The 19510-nt window shown below is 50.0% G+C and overlaps 1 protein-coding gene across 2 annotated transcripts in view; it reads left to right on the top strand.

Moving 5' to 3' along the window:
- Window positions 1–19510, top strand: part of LOC141258680 (CD5 antigen-like) — a 176847-nt gene that overhangs the window by 129948 nt on the left and 27389 nt on the right. Inside the window, exons 5-6 of one of the 2 annotated variants that reach the window (XM_073673673.1) lie at window positions 2827–3153; window positions 9713–10027. In XM_073673673.1, coding sequence (XP_073529774.1) covers window positions 2827–3153; window positions 9713–10027 — 642 coding nt within the window. The remainder of the gene's footprint in view (window positions 1–2826; window positions 3154–9712; window positions 10028–19510) is intronic. The other variant, XM_073673674.1, reaches the window with a different exon arrangement.

Below are 19510 nucleotides of genomic sequence, written 5' to 3'. Positions count from 1 at the left end.
TTTATCTATCAATAAAGAGGAAACATGGCATGGATAGCATCATCCATCTGACCAATGTCTAATTTTGAAGCGTTACCGTAACCATCCAGTGACATAAAATAATGTGTTATGTTCACCACTTTGTCACGGCTCCAAAAATATAACTTTCATAATTGTAGGGTCCTGGGTGTTCATAAAAAACTAATATTCTTCATATGGAAAGGAAACAAAAGAGTCTGTTTGTAGTTCTGTGCAGAAATGGAGGTAAGGGCCATAAATTTGTCACCTACATCTTTAGGCAATCTGGGGGATTGGCCTCGCATCCGCTAGCCAGCAGATACCAACTTTAATTACCTCTTTACAGCAGGGGGTTCAGGTCATGTAGAGGATAATAGAGTGCTAGACTTGCTTCAGTATTCACTTTGATAACTATGAGATGGCTTATTTTACGCTCAACTATGAGAGACAAAATGAGAAAATAAATCCTGAAAATCACATTGTCTGATTTGGAAAGAATTTTTTTTTCAAATTTTGGTGGAAAATAAGTATTTGGTCAATTACAAAAGTTCATCTCAATACTTTGTTATATTTCCTTTGTTGGCAATGACAGAGGGGAAACGTTTTCTGTAAGTCTTCACAAGGTTGACACACACTGTTGCTGGTATGTCGGCCCATTCCTCCATGCAGATCTCCTCTAGAGCAGTGATGTTTTGGGGCTCTCGCTGGGCAACACGAACTTTCAACTCCCTCCAAAGGTTTTCTATAGGGTTTAGATCTTGAGACTGGCTAGGCCACTCCAGGACCTTGAAATGCTTCTTACGAAGCCACTCCTTCATTGCCCTGGCGGGGTGCTTGGGATCATTGTCATGCTGAAAGACCCAGCCACGTTTCATCTTGAGTGCCCTTGCTGATGGAAGGAGGTTTGCACTCAAAATCTCACGATACATGGCCCCATTCATTCTTTCATGTACACGGATCAGTTGTCCTGGTCCCTTGGCAGAGAAACAGCCCCATAGCATGATGTTGCCACCCCCATGCTTCACAGTAGGTATGGTGTTCTTTGGATGCAACTCAGCATTCTTTCTCCTCCAAACACAACGAGCTGTGTGTCTACCAAACAGTTGTGCTTTGGTTTCATCTGACCATATGACATTCTCCCAATACTCTTCTGGATCATCCAAATGCTCTCTAGCAGACTTCAGATGGGCCCGGACATGTAATGGCTTAAGCAGGGGGATACATCTGGCACTGCAGGATCTGAGACCCTGGCGGCAGAGTGTGTTACTGATGGTAGCCTGTGTAACGTTGGTCCCAGCTCTCAGCAGGTCATACACTAAGTACCCACGTGTGGTTCTGGGATTTTTGCTCACCGTTCTTGAGATCATTTTGACCCCACGGGGTGAGATCTTGTGTGGAGCCTCAGATCGAGGGAGATTATCAGTGGTCTTGTAAGTCTTCCATTTTCTAATTATTGCTCCCACAGTTGATTTCCTCACACCAAGCAGCTTGCCTATTGCAGATTCAGTCTTCCCAACCTGGTGCAGGGCTACAATTTTGTTTCTGGTGTCCTCCGACAGCTCTTTGGTCTTCACTATAGTGGAGTTTGGAGTGTGACTGTTTGAGGTTACGGACAGGCGTCTTTTATACTGATAAAGAGTTCAAACAGGTGCCAGTACTACAGGTAATGAGTGGAGGACAGAGGAGCCTCTTAAAGAAGAAGTTACAGGTCTGTGAGAGCCAGAAATCTTGCTTGTTTGTCATTGACCAAATACTTATTTTCCACCAAAATTTGAAAAAAAAATCTTTCCAAATCAGACAATGTGATTTTCAGGTTTTGTTTTCTCATTTTGTCTCTCATAGTCGAGGTCGACCAATGATGTCAATTACAGGCCGACCTCATCTTTGTAAGTGGGAGAACTTGCACAATTGGTGGCTGACGAAATACTTTTTTCCCCACTGTATATCTATAGCAGGTTACACTAGAAGAATGCACAGAGCCTAGCCTGATGGTTATACCAATAGGAGGCTCTGAGCTTGGTGGTTACACGACTAGGAGGCACTGACCATCATGGTTGCACTTGTAGTGGATACACTACTAAAATGCACAGAGCTTGAATTTTACACTGAAAGTAGGAAGAGTTTGGAAGTTGCATTACTCGGAGGCAGAGAACGTGATTGTTCCTTCCTTTCAGCATTTGCTCCTTCTTAAAAATTGAAGGCAATTTTTGCCAACAACAAACACAGCTCAGCAGCTTTAGGTTTTTGGGTAATTATCTGAAAGGCTTTCAATTCAGGCCACAATTCACTCAGTCGCCAAGGAAAAAGGCAGAGCTTGTACCCACACGTCACAGCTTCTGTTCTGGCTCAGGCCACTGCACCTGTCTGAACACAGGCCAAAGTCTCTATCGCTGCCTCAAGTCATGCTGTCTTGCTTCAGGTGCTCCCAGGGCTGACAGGTTAAGGGTGTGTGTCTAAGTAGTCGGCCAAGGTCAGTCTTTTAGGACAGGGCATTCTCCACTTTTGGCACAGATGACCTTAGCCACCCTGCGCACCCACTACAACCAATAAAGCTCCGCATTTACATTCATTTCCTGTAATAAAGGGGTTTGTACACCAGGGCGGATTGCTATAGGGGCAACTCATACAAGGTGCTGGTGACTTAAAGGGCCAGGGCTCATATTACTCCAATTAGAGGGCTAGCTAGTTTACTGGATCAGCTGAACAATACAGGGCATGTTGGTTAGCGCTGGGATGATGCCCTCAGGGCTGCTCCACTTACCAGTTGGTTCTTCATGGCTCCATGTCTCCTCTGTGCTCATTACCTTGTATCGTCTTTGTGTTTTGCAGCCATTTCCAAGGTGTCGCTGAAGGGAGGAAACAGCGCCTGTTCTGGCAAAGTTCAGGTTTTCCACGGTACCTCATGGAACGTGGTGCCGGCCTTTGAATGGGATGTGGAGGAGGAGGCCGTGCTGTGTCGGCAGCTGGGTTGCGGACCTGCTATTGAACGTGCTCATGTCAAGGCAATGCCAACACCCAGAGGAGCGTATGCTCTGACGGATCTGCGCAGTGTGTACTGCGCCGGCCAGGAAGCAAGTCTGTCTGAATGCAGCTCCGTCCTGTCCAAAGGACACAGGTTCGAGTCTGGGGAGGCCGAGGTGCTGTGCTCACAGTCAGGTATGAAGATCAAGAGCCGACAGGGCCATGGAAGGGTGGTGGGCAATGGCTATCAAGGTCCTACCCCTGAACACACCAATCGCGTTGTATTGTAGTGTAAACTATGTCCTGTGTCTTTCGGTACGTATTGTGTATGGTGATATGGTAGTGTACAGTGTGTAAGTAATGTAAAGGTAATGCCCAGTGTTGGTAGTGTACAGTATAGGATAGCACAGGGTAAGACATAGTTTAGTGACTGTAGTTAGATAGCGACAATAGGGTGAGGAAGTGTTAATGTTGGGGACTAGCCCATAGTGGAAGGGGTTAGTGTTAGGGAAAAAGACTGCTTCCTGTAGTTAGGCAGAGAGGGACAAATTCTAGTAGCAGTAAGAAGTGTCTATGAGCAATGCTGCTGCCATTGAGTGAACAACTAAGGAGGAGACCAAGGGACAAGGGAGTAGCGCGACCTGGAACGGACTGAAGAGACAGAGAGGTTAGGTTCTGCTGGGTGCAGTGTTATCTAACAGGCGCCGTCCACATCACTGTCACCTAGCAGCAGCTGAGCGCAGGGCGGAATGGCCCCGCTCCAGCAAACGCAGAAAGCCCCCTACAATGCTGTACCAACCCACTGTGGTAGGACAGGAGAAGAAGACGCAGACATGACATTGTGCTATCACCACCAGTGAAGGCCGCAGGAGACCGAGAGGAGGCCGCAGGAGGGAGACAGAGAGGAGGGCACAGGATATCGAGAGGAGGTCGCAGGAGGGAGACAGAGAGGAGGTCGCAGGAGACCAAGAGGAGGTCGCAGGAAGGAGACAGAGAGGAGGGCACAGGAGACAGAGAGGAGGGCACAGGAGGGAGACAGAGAGGAGGTCGCAGGAGGGAGACAGAGAGGAGGTCGCAGGAGGGAGACAGAGAGGAGGTCGCAGGAGGGAGACAGAGAGGAGGGCACAGGAGGGAGACAGAGAGGAGGGCACAGGAGGGAGACAGAGAGGAGGTCGCAGGAGGGAGACAGAGAGGTTAGGTTCTGCTGGGTGCAGTGTTAGCTAACAGGCGCCGTCCACATCACTGTCACCTAGCAGCAGCTGAGCGCAGGGCGGAATGGCCCCGCTCCAGCAAACGCAGAAAGCCCCCTACAATGCTATACCAACCCACTGTGGTAGGACAGGAGAAGAAGACCCAGACATGACATTGTGCTATCACCACCAGTGAAGGCCGCAGGAGACCGAGAGGAGGCCGCAGGAGGGAGACAGAGAGGAGGGCACAGGATATCGAGAGGAGGTCTCAGGAGGGAGACAGAGAGGAGGTCGCAGGAGACCAAGAGGAGGTCGCAGGAAGGAGACAGAGAGGAAGGCACAGGAGACAGAGAGGAGGGCACAGGAGGGAGACAGAGAGGAGGCCACAGGAGGGAGACAGAGAGGAGGGCACAGGATATCGAGAGGAGGTCTCAGGAGGGAGACAGAGAGGAGGTCGCAGGAGACCAAGAGGAGGTCGCAGGAAGGAGACAGAGAGGAAGGCACAGGAGACAGAGAGGAGGGCACAGGAGGGAGACAGAGAGGAGGGCACAGGAGGGAGACAGAGAGGAGGGCACAGGAGGGAGACAGAGAGGAGGCCGCAGGAGGGAGACAGAGAGGAGGTCGCAGGAGGGAGACAGAGAGGAGGTCGCAGGAGGGAGACAGAGAGGAGGTCGCAGGAGGGAGACAGAGAGGAGGGCACAGGAGGGAGACAGAGAGGTTAGGTTCTGCTGGGTGCAGTGTTATCTAACAGGCGCCGTCCACATCACTGTCACCTAGCAGCAGCTGAGCGCAGGGCGGAATGGCCCCGCTCCAGCAAACGCAGAAAGCCCCCTACAATGCTGTACCAACCCACTGTGGTAGGACAGGAGAAGAAGACCCAGGCATGACATTGTGCTATCACCACCAGTGAAGGCCGCAGGAGACCGAGAGGAGGCCGCAGGAGGGAGACAGAGAGGAGGGCACAGGATATCGAGAGGAGGTCTCAGGAGGGAGACAGAGAGGAGGTCGCAGGAGACCAAGAGGAGGTCGCAGGAAGGAGACAGAGAGGAGGGCACAGGAGGGAGACAGAGAGGAGGTCGCAGGAGGGAGACAGAGAGGAGGGCACAGGATATCGAGAGGAGGTCGCAGGAGGGAGACAGAGAGGAGGTCGCAGGAGACCAAGAGGAGGTCGCAGGAAGGAGACAGAGAGGAGGGCACAGGAGACAGAGAGGAGGGCACAGGAGGGAGACAGAGAGGAGGCCGCAGGAGGGAGACAGAGAGGAGGGCACAGGAGGGAGACAGAGAGGAGGCCGCAGGAGGGAGACAGAGAGGAGGGCACAGGAGGGAGACAGAGAGGAGGTCGCAGGAGGGAGACAGAGAGGAGGTCGCAGGAGGGAGACAGAGAGGAGGGCACAGGATATCGAGAGGAGGTCGCAGGAGGGAGACAGAGAGGAGGTCGCAGGAGGAGACAGAGAGGAGGGCACAGGAGGGAGACAGAGGAGGTCGCAGGAGGGAGACAGAGAGGAGGTCGCAGGAGGAGACAGAGAGGAGGGCACAGGAGGGAGACAGAGGAGGTCGCAGGAGGGAGACAGAGAGGAGGTCGCAGGAGGAGACAGAGAGGAGGTCGCAGAGGGAGACAGAGAGGAGGTCGCAGGAGGGAGACAGAGAGGAGGTCGCAGGAGGGAGACAGAGAGGAGGTCGCAGGAGGGAGACAGAGAGGAGGTCGCAGGAGGGAGACAGAGAGGAGGTCGCAGGAGACCAAGAGGAGGTCGCAGGAAGGAGACAGAGAGGAGGGCACAGGAGACAGAGAGGAGGGCACAGGAGGGAGACAGAGAGGAGGCCGCAGGAAGGAGACAGAGAGGAGGGCACAGGAGGGAGACAGAGAGGAGGCCGCAGGAGGGAGACAGAGAGGAGGGCACAGGAGGGAGACAGAGAGGAGGTCGCAGGAGGGAGACAGAGAGGAGGTCGCAGGAGGGAGACAGAGAGGAGGGCACAGGATATCGAGAGGAGGTCGCAGGAGGGAGACAGAGAGGAGGTCGCAGGAGGAGACAGAGAGGAGGGCACAGGAGGGAGACAGAGGAGGTCGCAGGAGGGAGACAGAGAGGAGGTCGCAGGAGGAGACAGAGAGGAGGTCGCAGAGGGAGACAGAGAGGAGGTCGCAGGAGGGAGACAGAGAGGAGGTCGCAGGAGGGAGACAGAGAGGAGGTCGCAGGAGGGAGACAGAGAGGAGGTCGCAGGAGGGAGACAGAGAGGTTAGGTTCTGCTGGGTGCAGTGTTAGCTAACAGGCGCCGTCCACATCACTGTCACCTAGCAGCAGCTGAGCGCAGGGCGGAATGGCCCCGCTCCAGCAAACGCAGAAAGCCCCCTACAATGCTATACCAACCCACTGTGGTAGGACAGGAGAAGAAGACCCAGACATGACATTGTGCTATCACCACCAGTGAAGGCCGCAGGAGACCGAGAGGAGGCCACAGGAGGGAGACAGAGAGGAGGGCACAGGATATCGAGAGGAGGTCTCAGGAGGGAGACAGAGAGGAGGTCGCAGGAGACCAAGAGGAGGTCGCAGGAAGGAGACAGAGAGGAAGGCACAGGAGACAGAGAGGAGGGCACAGGAGGGAGACAGAGAGGAGGCCACAGGAGGGAGACAGAGAGGAGGGCACAGGATATCGAGAGGAGGTCTCAGGAGGGAGACAGAGAGGAGGTCGCAGGAGACCAAGAGGAGGTCGCAGGAAGGAGACAGAGAGGAAGGCACAGGAGACAGAGAGGAGGGCACAGGAGGGAGACAGAGAGGAGGGCACAGGAGGGAGACAGAGAGGAGGGCACAGGAGGGAGACAGAGAGGAGGCCGCAGGAGGGAGACAGAGAGGAGGTCGCAGGAGGGAGACAGAGAGGAGGTCGCAGGAGGGAGACAGAGAGGAGGTCGCAGGAGGGAGACAGAGAGGAGGGCACAGGAGGGAGACAGAGAGGTTAGGTTCTGCTGGGTGCAGTGTTATCTAACAGGCGCCGTCCACATCACTGTCACCTAGCAGCAGCTGAGCGCAGGGCGGAATGGCCCCGCTCCAGCAAACGCAGAAAGCCCCCTACAATGCTGTACCAACCCACTGTGGTAGGACAGGAGAAGAAGACCCAGGCATGACATTGTGCTATCACCACCAGTGAAGGCCGCAGGAGACCGAGAGGAGGCCGCAGGAGGGAGACAGAGAGGAGGGCACAGGATATCGAGAGGAGGTCTCAGGAGGGAGACAGAGAGGAGGTCGCAGGAGACCAAGAGGAGGTCGCAGGAAGGAGACAGAGAGGAGGGCACAGGAGGGAGACAGAGAGGAGGTCGCAGGAGGGAGACAGAGAGGAGGGCACAGGATATCGAGAGGAGGTCGCAGGAGGGAGACAGAGAGGAGGTCGCAGGAGACCAAGAGGAGGTCGCAGGAAGGAGACAGAGAGGAGGGCACAGGAGACAGAGAGGAGGGCACAGGAGGGAGACAGAGAGGAGGCCGCAGGAGGGAGACAGAGAGGAGGGCACAGGAGGGAGACAGAGAGGAGGCCGCAGGAGGGAGACAGAGAGGAGGGCACAGGAGGGAGACAGAGAGGAGGTCGCAGGAGGGAGACAGAGAGGAGGTCGCAGGAGGGAGACAGAGAGGAGGGCACAGGATATCGAGAGGAGGTCGCAGGAGGGAGACAGAGAGGAGGTCGCAGGAGGAGACAGAGAGGAGGGCACAGGAGGGAGACAGAGGAGGTCGCAGGAGGGAGACAGAGAGGAGGTCGCAGGAGGAGACAGAGAGGAGGGCACAGGAGGGAGACAGAGGAGGTCGCAGGAGGGAGACAGAGAGGAGGTCGCAGGAGGAGACAGAGAGGAGGTCGCAGAGGGAGACAGAGAGGAGGTCGCAGGAGGGAGACAGAGAGGAGGTCGCAGGAGGGAGACAGAGAGGAGGTCGCAGGAGGGAGACAGAGAGGAGGTCGCAGGAGGGAGACAGAGAGGAGGTCGCAGGAGACCAAGAGGAGGTCGCAGGAAGGAGACAGAGAGGAGGGCACAGGAGACAGAGAGGAGGGCACAGGAGGGAGACAGAGAGGAGGCCGCAGGAAGGAGACAGAGAGGAGGGCACAGAAGGGAGACAGAGAGGAGGCCGCAGGAGGGAGACAGAGAGGAGGGCACAGGAGGGAGACAGAGAGGAGGTCGCAGGAGGGAGACAGAGAGGAGGTCGCAGGAGGGAGACAGAGAGGAGGGCACAGGATATCGAGAGGAGGTCGCAGGAGGGAGACAGAGAGGAGGTCGCAGGAGGAGACAGAGAGGAGGGCACAGGAGGGAGACAGAGGAGGTCGCAGGAGGGAGACAGAGAGGAGGTCGCAGGAGGAGACAGAGAGGAGGTCGCAGAGGGAGACAGAGAGGAGGTCGCAGGAGGGAGACAGAGAGGAGGTCGCAGGAGGGAGACAGAGAGGAGGTCGCAGGAGGGAGACAGAGAGGAGGTCGCAGGAGGGAGACAGAGAGGAGGTCGCAGGAGGGAGACAGAGTGGAGGTCACAGGAGGGAGACAGAGGAGGTCGCAGGAGGGAGACAGAGAGGAGGTCGCAGGAGGGAGACAGAGAGGAGGTCGCAGGAGGGAGACAGAGAGGAGGTCGCAGGAGGGAGACAGAGAGGAGGTTGCAGAGGGAGACAGAGAGGAGGTTGCAGAGGGAGACAGAGAGGAGGTCGCAGGAGGGAGACAGAGAGGAGGTCGCAGGAGGGAGACAGAGAGGAGGTCGCAGGAGGAGACAGAGAGGAGGTTGCAGAGGGAGACAGAGAGGAGGTCGCAGGGGGGAGACAGAGAGGAGGTCGCAGGAGGGAGACAGAGAGGAGGTCGCAGGAGGGAGACAGAGAGGAGGTCGCAGGAGGGAGACAGAGAGGAGGTCGCAGGAGGGAGACAGAGAGGAGGTCGCAGGAGGGAGACAGAGAGGAGGTCGCAGGAGGGAGACAGAGAGGAGGTTGCAGAGGGAGACAGAGAGGAGGTTGCAGAGGGAGACAGAGAGGAGGTTGCAGAGGGAGACAGAGAGGAGGTCGCAGGAGGGAGACAGAGAGGAGGTCGCAGGAGGGAGACAGAGAGGAGGTCGCAGGAGGAGACAGAGAGGAGGTTGCAGAGGGAGACAGAGAGGAGGGCACAGGAGGGAGACAGAGAGGAGGGCACAGGATATCGAGAGGAGGTCGCAGGAGGGAGACAGAGAGGAGGTTGCAGAGGGAGACAGAGAGGAGGTTGCAGAGGGAGACAGAGAGGAGGTTGCAGAGGGAGACAGACAGGAGGTTGCAGAGGGAGACAGAGAGGAGTCCGCAGGAGAGAAAGATTAGACCACAGGAGGAAGTCAGAGAGGAGTCCACAGGAAAGGGAAACAGAGAAAGAAGAGTCTGCAGAGAAAAGTCTGCAATAGACAGAGACAGAGAGGACCTTGCAGAAGACAGAGACAGAAAAGAGTCCACTAGACGGTGAGGAGTCCATTGGACTGCTCAGGTACAGATGTTTGACAGATGCTTATTTTTAGACCTCTGAAGATAGAAGGATGGAGGGACAGAGGGAGGCCTAACAGCTGCCATCTTACCTAGGTCTCCTTGCCTCTTCTCTGCAGGAGTATCTAAGGTGAGACTGGACGGTGGCGACTCCCCGTGCTCAGGACGGGTGGAGGTCTTCTATAACCAGGCTTGGGGCACCGTGTGTGACGAGACGTGGGATCTTTCTGATGCTCACGTGGTGTGTAGACAGCTGGGCTGTGGAGCTGCAGAACGAGCCCCTGGAGGAGCGTACTTTACACCGGGATCTGGACCAATATGGCTGGAAAAACTCTTTTGTAACGGCACAGAGAATCAGCTATCCCAGTGCGGAGGAGTCGTGTCCAAAAACAGCTTGTGCCTCCACTCACAGGACGCGGGCGTGATCTGCAGAAGTAAGCGACCACCATACAGACCCCAAACGTGTCAGACAGACGGTCGCCCTCGTATCGAGCAGAGGAGCGCGGCTTCACTGGGAATCAGGCCGTGAGCAGAAGAGCTGACAATCTCTTCATCCCAATCACTCAATGACGCTCCGCGCTGCCCCGTACCAGATATGAATATTGGGGTTAGTGACAGGCGTAGGCTCTATACAGATATGAATATTGGGTTAGTGACAGGCGTAGACTCTATACCAGATATGAATATTGGGGTTAGTGACAGGCGTAGGCTCTATACCAGATATGAATATTGGGGTTAGTGACAGGCGTAGACTCTATACCAGATATGAATATTGGGGTTAGTGACAGGCGTAGGCTCTATACCAGATATGAATATTGGGGTTAGTGACAGGCGTAGACTCTATACCAGATATGAATATTGGGGTTAGTGACAGGCGTAGGCTCTATACCAGATATGAATATTGGGGTTAGTGACAGGCGTAGACTCTATACCAGATATGAATATTGGGGTTAGTGACAGGCGTAGGCTCTATACCAGATATGAATATTGGGGTTAGTGACAGGCGTAGGCTCTATACCAGATATGAATATTGGGGTTAGTGACAGGCGCAGGCTCTATACCAGATATGAATATTGGGGTTAGTGACAGGCGCAGGCTCTATACCAGATATGAATATTGGGGTTAGTGACAGGCGCAGGCTCTATACCAGATATGAATATTGGGGTTAGTGACAGGCGTAGGCTCTATACCAGATATGAATATTGGGGTTAGTGACAGGCGTAGGCTCTATACCAGATATGAATATTGGGGTTAGTGACAGGCGTAGGCTCTATACCAGATATGAATATTGGGGTTAGTGACAGGCGTAGGCTCTATACCAGATATGAATATTGGGGTTAGTGACAGGCGCAGGCTCTATACCAGATATGAATATTGGGGTTAGTGACAGGCGTAGGCTCTATACCAGATATGAATATTGGGGTTAGTGACAGGCGTAGGCTCTATACCAGATATGAATATTGGGGTTAGTGACAGGCGTAGGCTCTATACCAGATATGAATATTGGGGTTAGTGACAGGCGTAGGCTCTATACCAGATATGAATATTGGGGTTAGTGACAGGCGTAGGCTCTATACCAGATATGAATATTGGGGTTAGTGACAGGCGTAGGCTCTATACCAGATATGAATATTGGGGTTAGTGACAGGCGTAGGCTCTATACCAGATATGAATATTGGGGTTAGTGACAGGCGTAGGCTCTATACCAGATATGAATATTGGGGTTAGTGACAGGCATACGCTCTATACCAGATATGAATATTGGGGTTAGTGACAGGCGTAGGCTCTATACCAGATATGAATATTGGGGTTAGTGACAGGCGTAGGCTCTATACCAGATATGAATATTGGGGTTAGTGACAGGCGTAGGCTCTATACCAGATATGAATATTGGGGTTAGTGACAGGCGTAGGCTCTATACCAGATATGAATATTGGGGTTAGTGACAGGCGTAGGCTCTATACCAGATATGAATATTGGGGTTAGTGACAGGCGTAGGCTCTATACCAGATATGAATATTGGGGTTAGTGACAGGCGTAGGCTCTATACCAGATATGAATATTGGGGTTAGTGACAGGCGTAGGCTCTATACCAGATATGAATATTGGGGTTAGTGACAGGCATACGCTCTATACCAGATATGAATATTGGGGTTAGTGACAGGCGTAGGCTCTATACCAGATATGAATATTGGGGTTAGTGACAGGCGTAGGCTCTATACCAGATATGAATATTGGGGTTAGTGACAGGCGTAGGCTCTATACCAGATATGAATATTGGGGTTAGTGACAGGCGTAGGCTCTATACCAGATATGAATATTGGGGTTAGTGACAGGCGTAGGCTCTATACCAGATATGAATATTGGGGTTAGTGACAGGCGTAGGCTCTATACCAGATATGAATATTGGGGTTAGTGACAGGCGTAGGCTCTATACCAGATATGAATATTGGGGTTAGTGACAGGCGTAGACTCTATACCAGATATGAATATTGGGGTTAGTGACAGGCATACGCTCTATACCAGATATGAATATTGGGGTTAGTGACAGGCGTAGGCTCTATACCAGATATGAATATTGGGGTTAGTGACAGGCGTAGGCTCTATACCAGATATGAATATTGGGGTTAGTGACAGGCGTAGGCTCTATACCAGATATGAATATTGGGGTTAGTGACAGGCGTAGGCTCTATACCAGATATGAATATTGGGGTTAGTGACAGGCGTAGGCTCTATACCAGATATGAATATTGGGGCTAGTGACAGGCGTAGGCTCTATACCTAGTGACAGGCGTAGGCTCTATACCAGATATGAATATTGGGGTTAGTGACAGGCGTAGGCTCTATACCAGATATGAATATTGGGGTTAGTGACAGGCGTAGGCTCTATACCAGATATGAATATTGGGGTTAGTGACAGGCGTAGGCTCTATACCAGATATGAATATTGGGGTTAGTGACAGGCGTAGGCTCTATACCAGATATGAATATTGGGGTTAGTGACAGGCGCAGGCTCTATACCAGATATGAATATTGAGGTTAGTGACAGGCGTAGGCTCTATACCAGATATGAATATTGGGGTTAGTGACAGGCGTAGGCTCTATACCAGATATGAATATTGGGGTTAGTGACAGGCGTAGGCTCTATACCAGATATGAATATTGGGGTTAGTGACAGGCGTAGGCTCTATACCAGATATGAATATTGGGTTAGTGACAGGCGTAGGCTCTATACCAGATATGAATATTGGGGTTAGAGACAGGCGTAGGCTCTATACCAGATATGAATATTGGGGTTAGAGACAGGCGTAGGCTCTATACCAGATATGAATATTGGGGTTAGTGACAGGCGTAGGCTCTATACCAGATATGAATATTGGGGTTAGAGACAGGCGTAGGCTCTATACCAGATATGAATATTGGGGTTAGAGACAGGCGTAGGCTCTATACCAGATATGAATATTGGGGTTAGTGACAGGCGTAGGCTCTATACCAGATATAAATATTGGGGTTAGTGACAGGCGCAGGCTCTATACCAGATATGAATATTGGGGTTACTGACAGGCGTAGGCTCTATACCAGATATGAATATTAGGGTTATTGACAGGCGTAGGCTCTATACCAGATATGAATATTGGGGTTAGTGACAGGCGTAGGCTCTATACCAGATATGAATATTGGGGTTAGTGACAGGCGCAGGCTCTATACCAGATATGAATATTGGGGTTAGTGACAGGCGTAGGCTCTATACCAGATATGAATATTGGGGTTAGAGACAGGCGTAGGCTCTATACCAGATATGAATATTGGGGTTAGTGACAGGCGCAGGCTCTATACCAGATATGAATATTGGGGTTAGTGACAGGCGTAGGCTCTATACCAGATATGAATATTGGGGTTAGTGACAGGCGTAGGCTCTATACCAGATATGAATATTGGGGTTAGTGACAGGCGTAGGCTCTATACCAGATATGAATATTGGGGTTAGTGACAGGCGTAGACTCTATACCAGATATGAATATTGGGGTTAGAGACAGGCGTAGGCTCTATACCAGATATGAATATTGGGGTTAGTGACAGGCGTAGGCTCTATACCAGATATGAATATTGGGGTTAGTGACAGGCGTAGGCTCTATACCAGATATGAATATTGGGGTTAGTGACAGGCGTAGGCTCTATACCAGATATGAATATTGGGGTTAGTGACAGGCGTAGGCTCTATACCAGATATGAATATTGGGGTTAGTGACAGGCGCAGGCTCTATACCAGATATGAATATTAGGGTTAGTGACAGGCGTAGGCTCTATACAGATATGAATATTGGGGTTAGTGACAGGCGTAGGCTCTATACCAGATATGAATATTGGGGTTAGTGACAGGCGTAGGCTCTATACCAGATATGAATATTGGGGTTAGTGACAGGCGCAGGCTCTATACCAGATATGAATATTGGGGTTAGTGACAGGCGTAGGCTCTATACCAGATATGAATATTAGGGTTAGTGACAGGCGTAGGCTCTATACCAGATATGAATATTGGGGTTAGTGACAGGCGTAGGCTCTATACCAGATATGAATATTAGGGTTAGTGACAGGCGTAGGCTCTATACCAGATATGAATATTAGGGTTAGTGACAGGCGTAGGCTCTATACCAGATATGAATATTGGGGTTAGTGACAGGCGCAGGCTCTATACCAGATATGAATATTGGGGTTAGTGACAGGCGTAGGCTCTATACCAGATATGAATATTGGGGTTAGTGACAGGCGCAGGCTCTATACCAGATATGAATATTAGGGTTAGTGACAGGCGTAGGCTCTATACCAGATATGAATATTGGGGTTAGTGACAGGCGTAGGCTCTATACCAGATATGAATATTGGGGTTAGTGACAGGCGTAGGCTCTATACCAGATATGAATATTAGGGTTAGTGACAGGCGTAGGCTCTATACCAGATATGAATATTAGGGTTAGTGACAGGCGTAGGCTCTATACCAGATATGAATATTGGGGTTAGTGACAGGCGTAGGCTCTATACCAGATATGAATATTGGGGTTAGTGACAGGCGTAGGCTCTATACCAGATATGAATATTAGGGTTAGTGACAGGCGTAGGCTCTATACCAGATATGAATATTAGGGTTAGTGACAGGCGTAGGCTCTATACCAGATATGAATATTGGGGTTAGTGACAGGCGCAGGCTCTATACCAGATATGAATATTGGGGTTAGTGACAGGCGTAGGCTCTATACCAGATATGAATATTGGGGTTAGTGACAGGCGCAGGCTCTATACCAGATATGAATATTGGGGTTAGTGACAGGCGTAGGCTCTATACCAGATATGAATATTGGGGTTAGTGACAGGCGTAGGCTCTATACCAGATATGAATATTGGGGTTAGTGACAGGCGCAGGCTCTATACCAGATATGAATATTGGGGTTAGTGACAGGCGTAGGCTCTATACCAGATATGAATATTGGGGTTAGTGACAGGCGTAGGCTCTATACCAGATATGAATATTGGGGTTAGTGACAGGCGTAGGCTCTATACCAGATATGAATATTGGGGTTAGTGACAGGCGTAGGCTCTATACCAGATATGAATATTAGGGTTAGTGACAGCCGTAGGCTCTATACCAGATATGAATATTGGGGTTAGTGACAGGCGTAGGCTCTATACCAGATATGAATATTGGGGTTAGTGACAGGCGTAGGCTCTATACCAGATATGAATATTGGGGTTAGTGACAGGCGTAGGCTCTATACCAGATATGAATATTGGGGTTAGTGACAGGCGCAGGCTCTATATCAGATATGAATATTGGGGTTAGTGACAGGCGTAGGCTCTATACCAGATATGAATATTGGGGTTAGTGACAGGCGTAGGCTCTATACCAGATATGAATATTGGGGTTAGTGACAGGCGTAGGCTCTATACCAGATATGAATATTGGGGTTAGTGACAGGCGTAGGCTCTATACCAGATATGAATATTGGGGTTAGTGACAGGCGTAGGCTCTATACCAGATATGAATATTGGGGTTAGTGACAGGCGTAGGCTCTATACCAGATATGAATATTGGGGTTAGTGACAGGCGTAGGCTCTATACCAGATATGAATATTGGGGTTAGTGACAGGCGCAGGCTCTATACCAGATATGAATATTGGGGTTAGTGACAGGCGTAGGCTCTATACCAGATATGAATATTGGGGTTAGTGACAGGCGTAGGCTCTATACCAGATATGAATATTGGGGTTAGTGACAGGCGTAGGCTCTATACCAGATATGAATATTGGGGTTAGTGACAGGCGTAGGCTCTATACCAGATATGAATATTGGGGTTAGTGACAGGCGTAGGCTCTATACCAGATATGAATATTGGGGTTAGTGACAGGCGTAGGCTCTATACCAGATATGAATATTGGGGTTAGTGACAGGCGTAGGCTCTATACCAGATATGAATATTAGGGTTAGTGACAGGCGTAGGCTCTATACCAGATATGAATATTGGGGTTAGTGACAGGCGTAGGCTCTATACCAGATATGAATATTGGGGTTAGTGACAGGCGTAGGCTCTATACCAGATATGAATATTGGGGTTAGTGACAGGCGTAGGCTCTATACCAGATATGAATATTGGGGTTAGTGACAGGCGTAGGCTCTATACCAGATATGAATATTGGGGTTAGTGACAGGCGCAGGCTCTATACCAGATATGAATATTGGGGTTAGTGACAGGCGTAGGCTCTATACCAGATATGAATATTGGGGTTAGTGACAGGCGTAGGCTCTATACCAGATATGAATATTGGGGTTAGTGACAGGCGTAGGCTCTATACCAGATATGAATATTGGGGTTAGTGACAGGCGTAGGCTCTATACCAGATATGAATATTGGGGTTAGTGACAGGCGTAGGCTCTATACCAGATATGAATATTAGGGTTAGTGACAGGCGTAGGCTCTATACCAGATATGAATATTGGGGTTAGTGACAGGCGTAGGCTCTATACCAGATATGAATATTAGGGTTAGTAACAGGCGTAGGCTCTATACCAGATATGAATATTGGGGTTAGTGACAGGCGCAGGCTCTATACCAGATATGAATATTAGGGTTAGTGACAGGCGCAGGCTCTATACCAGATATGAATATTGGGGTTAGTGACAGGCGTAGGCTCTATACCAGATATGAATATTGGGGTTAGTGACAGGCGTAGGCTCTATACCAGATATGAATATTGGGGTTAGTGACAGGCGTAGGCTCTATACCAGATATGAATATTGGGGTTAGTGACAGGCGTAGGCTCTATACCAGATATGAATATTGGGGTTAGTGACAGGCGTAGGCTCTATACCAGATATGAATATTGGGGTTAGTGACAGGCGTAGGCTCTATACCAGATATGAATATTAGGGTTAGTGACAGGCGTAGGCTCTATACCAGATATGAATATTGGGGTTAGTGACAGGCGTAGGCTCTATACCAGATATGAATATTGGGGTTAGTGACAGGCGTAGGCTCTATATCAGATATGAATATTAGGGTTAGTGACAGGCGTAGGCTCTATATCAGATATGAATATTAGGGTTAGTGACAGGCGTAGGCTCTATACCAGATATGAATATTGGGGTTAGTGACAGGCGTAGGCTCTATACCAGATATGAATATTGGGGTTAGTGACAGGCGTAGGCTCTATACCAGATATGAATATTGGGGTTAGTGACAGGCGTAGGCTCTATACCAGATATGAATATTGGGGTTAGTGACAGGCGTAGGCTCTATACCAGATATGAATATTGGGGTTAGTGACAGGCGCAGGCTCTATATCAGATATGAATATTAGGGTTAGTGACAGGCGCAGGCTCTATACCAGATATGAATATTGGGGTTAGTGACAGGCGTAGGCTCTATACCAGATATGAATATTGGGGTTAGTGACAGGCGTAGGCTCTATACCAGATATGAATATTAGGGTTAGTGACAGGCGTAGGCTCTATACCAGATATGAATATTGGGGTTAGTGACAGGCGTAGGCTCTATACCAGATATGAATATTAGGGTTAGTGACAGGCGTAGGCTCTATACCAGATATGAATATTAGGGTTAGTGACAGGCGCAGGCTCTATACCAGATATGAATATTAGGGTTAGTGACAGGCGTAGGCTCTATACCAGATATGAATATTGGGGTTAGTGACAGGCGTAGGCTCTATACCAGATATGAATATTGGGGTTAGAGACAGGCGTAGGCTCTATACCAGATATGAATATTGGGGTTAGTGACAGGCGTAGGCTCTATACCAGATATGAATATTAGGGTTAGTGACAGGCGTAGGCTCTATACCAGATATGAATATTGGGGTTAGTGACAGGCGTAGGCTCTATACCAGATATGAATATTAGGGTTAGTGACAGGCGTAGGCTCTATACCAGATATGAATATTAGGGTTAGTGACAGGCGTAGGCTCTATACCAGATATGAATATTGGGGTTAGTGACAGGCGTAGGCTCTATACCAGATATGAATATTGGGGTTAGTGACAGGCGTAGGCTCTATACCAGATATGAATATTGGGGTTAGTGAGGGGCGTAGGCTCTATACCAGATATGAATATTGGGGTTAGTGACAGGCGTAGGCTCTATACCAGATATGAATATTGGGGTTAGTGACAGGCGTAGGCTCTATACCAGATATGAATATTGGGGTTAGTGACAGGCGCAGGCTCTATACCAGATATGAATATTGGGGTTAGTGACAGGCGTAGGCTCTATACCAGATATGAATATTGGGGTTAGTGACAGGCGTAGGCTCTATACCAGATATGAATATTAGGGTTAGTGACAGGCGTAGGCTCTATACCAGATATGAATATTAGGGTTAGTGACAGGCGTAGGCTCTATACCAGATATGAATATTGGGGTTAGTGACAGGCGTAGGCTCTATACCAGATATGAATATTGGGGTTAGTGACAGGCGTAGGCTCTATACCAGATATGAATATTAGGGTTAGTGACAGGCGTAGGCTCTATACCAGATATGAATATTAGGGTTAGTGACAGGCGTAGGCTCTATACCAGATATGAATATTGGGGTTAGTGACAGGCGTAGGCTCTATACCAGATATGAATATTGGGGTTAGTGACAGGCGTAGGCTCTATACCAGATATGAATATTGGGGTTAGTGAGGGGCGTAGGCTCTATACCAGATATGAATATTGGGGTTAGTGACAGGCGTAGGCTCTATACCAGATATGAATATTGGGGTTAGTGACAGGCGTAGGCTCTATACCAGATATGAATATTGGGGTTAGTGACAGGCGTAGGCTCTATACCAGATATGAATATTGGGGTTAGTGAGGGGCGTAGGCTCTATACCAGATATGAATATTGGGGTTAGTGAGGGGCGTAGGCTCTATACCAGATATGAATATTGGGGTTAGTGAGGGGCGTAGGCTCTATACCAGATATGAATATTGGGGTTAGTGACAGGCGTAGGCTCTATACCAGATATGAATATTGGGGTTAGTGACAGGCGTAGGCTCTATACCAGATATGAATATTGGGGTTAGTGACAGGCGTAGGCTCTATACCAGATATGAATATTGGGGTTAGTGACAGGCATAGGCTCTATACCAGATATGAATATTGGGGTTAGTGACAGGCGCAGGCTCTATACCAGATATGAATATTGGGGTTAGTGACAGGCGTAGGCTCTATACCAGATATGAATATTAGGGTTAGTGACAGGCATAGGCTCTATACCAGATATGAATATTGGGGTTAGTGACAGGCGTAGGCTCTATACCAGATATGAATATTGGGGTTAGTGACAGGCGTAGGCTCTATACCAGATATGAATATTGGGGTTAGTGACAGGCGTAGGCTCTATACCAGATATGAATATTGGGG

The sequence above is a fragment of the Phyllobates terribilis genome, unplaced genomic scaffold, assembly GCF_046119375.1.
Source record: "Phyllobates terribilis strain yellow unplaced genomic scaffold, ASM4611937v1 Scaffold_3__8_contigs__length_932513732, whole genome shotgun sequence".
NCBI classification, from domain to species: Eukaryota; Metazoa; Chordata; class Amphibia; order Anura; family Dendrobatidae; genus Phyllobates; species Phyllobates terribilis.
Note: the sequence above shows the minus strand (reverse complement) of the source record. Positions and strands in the feature narration are given on the sequence as shown.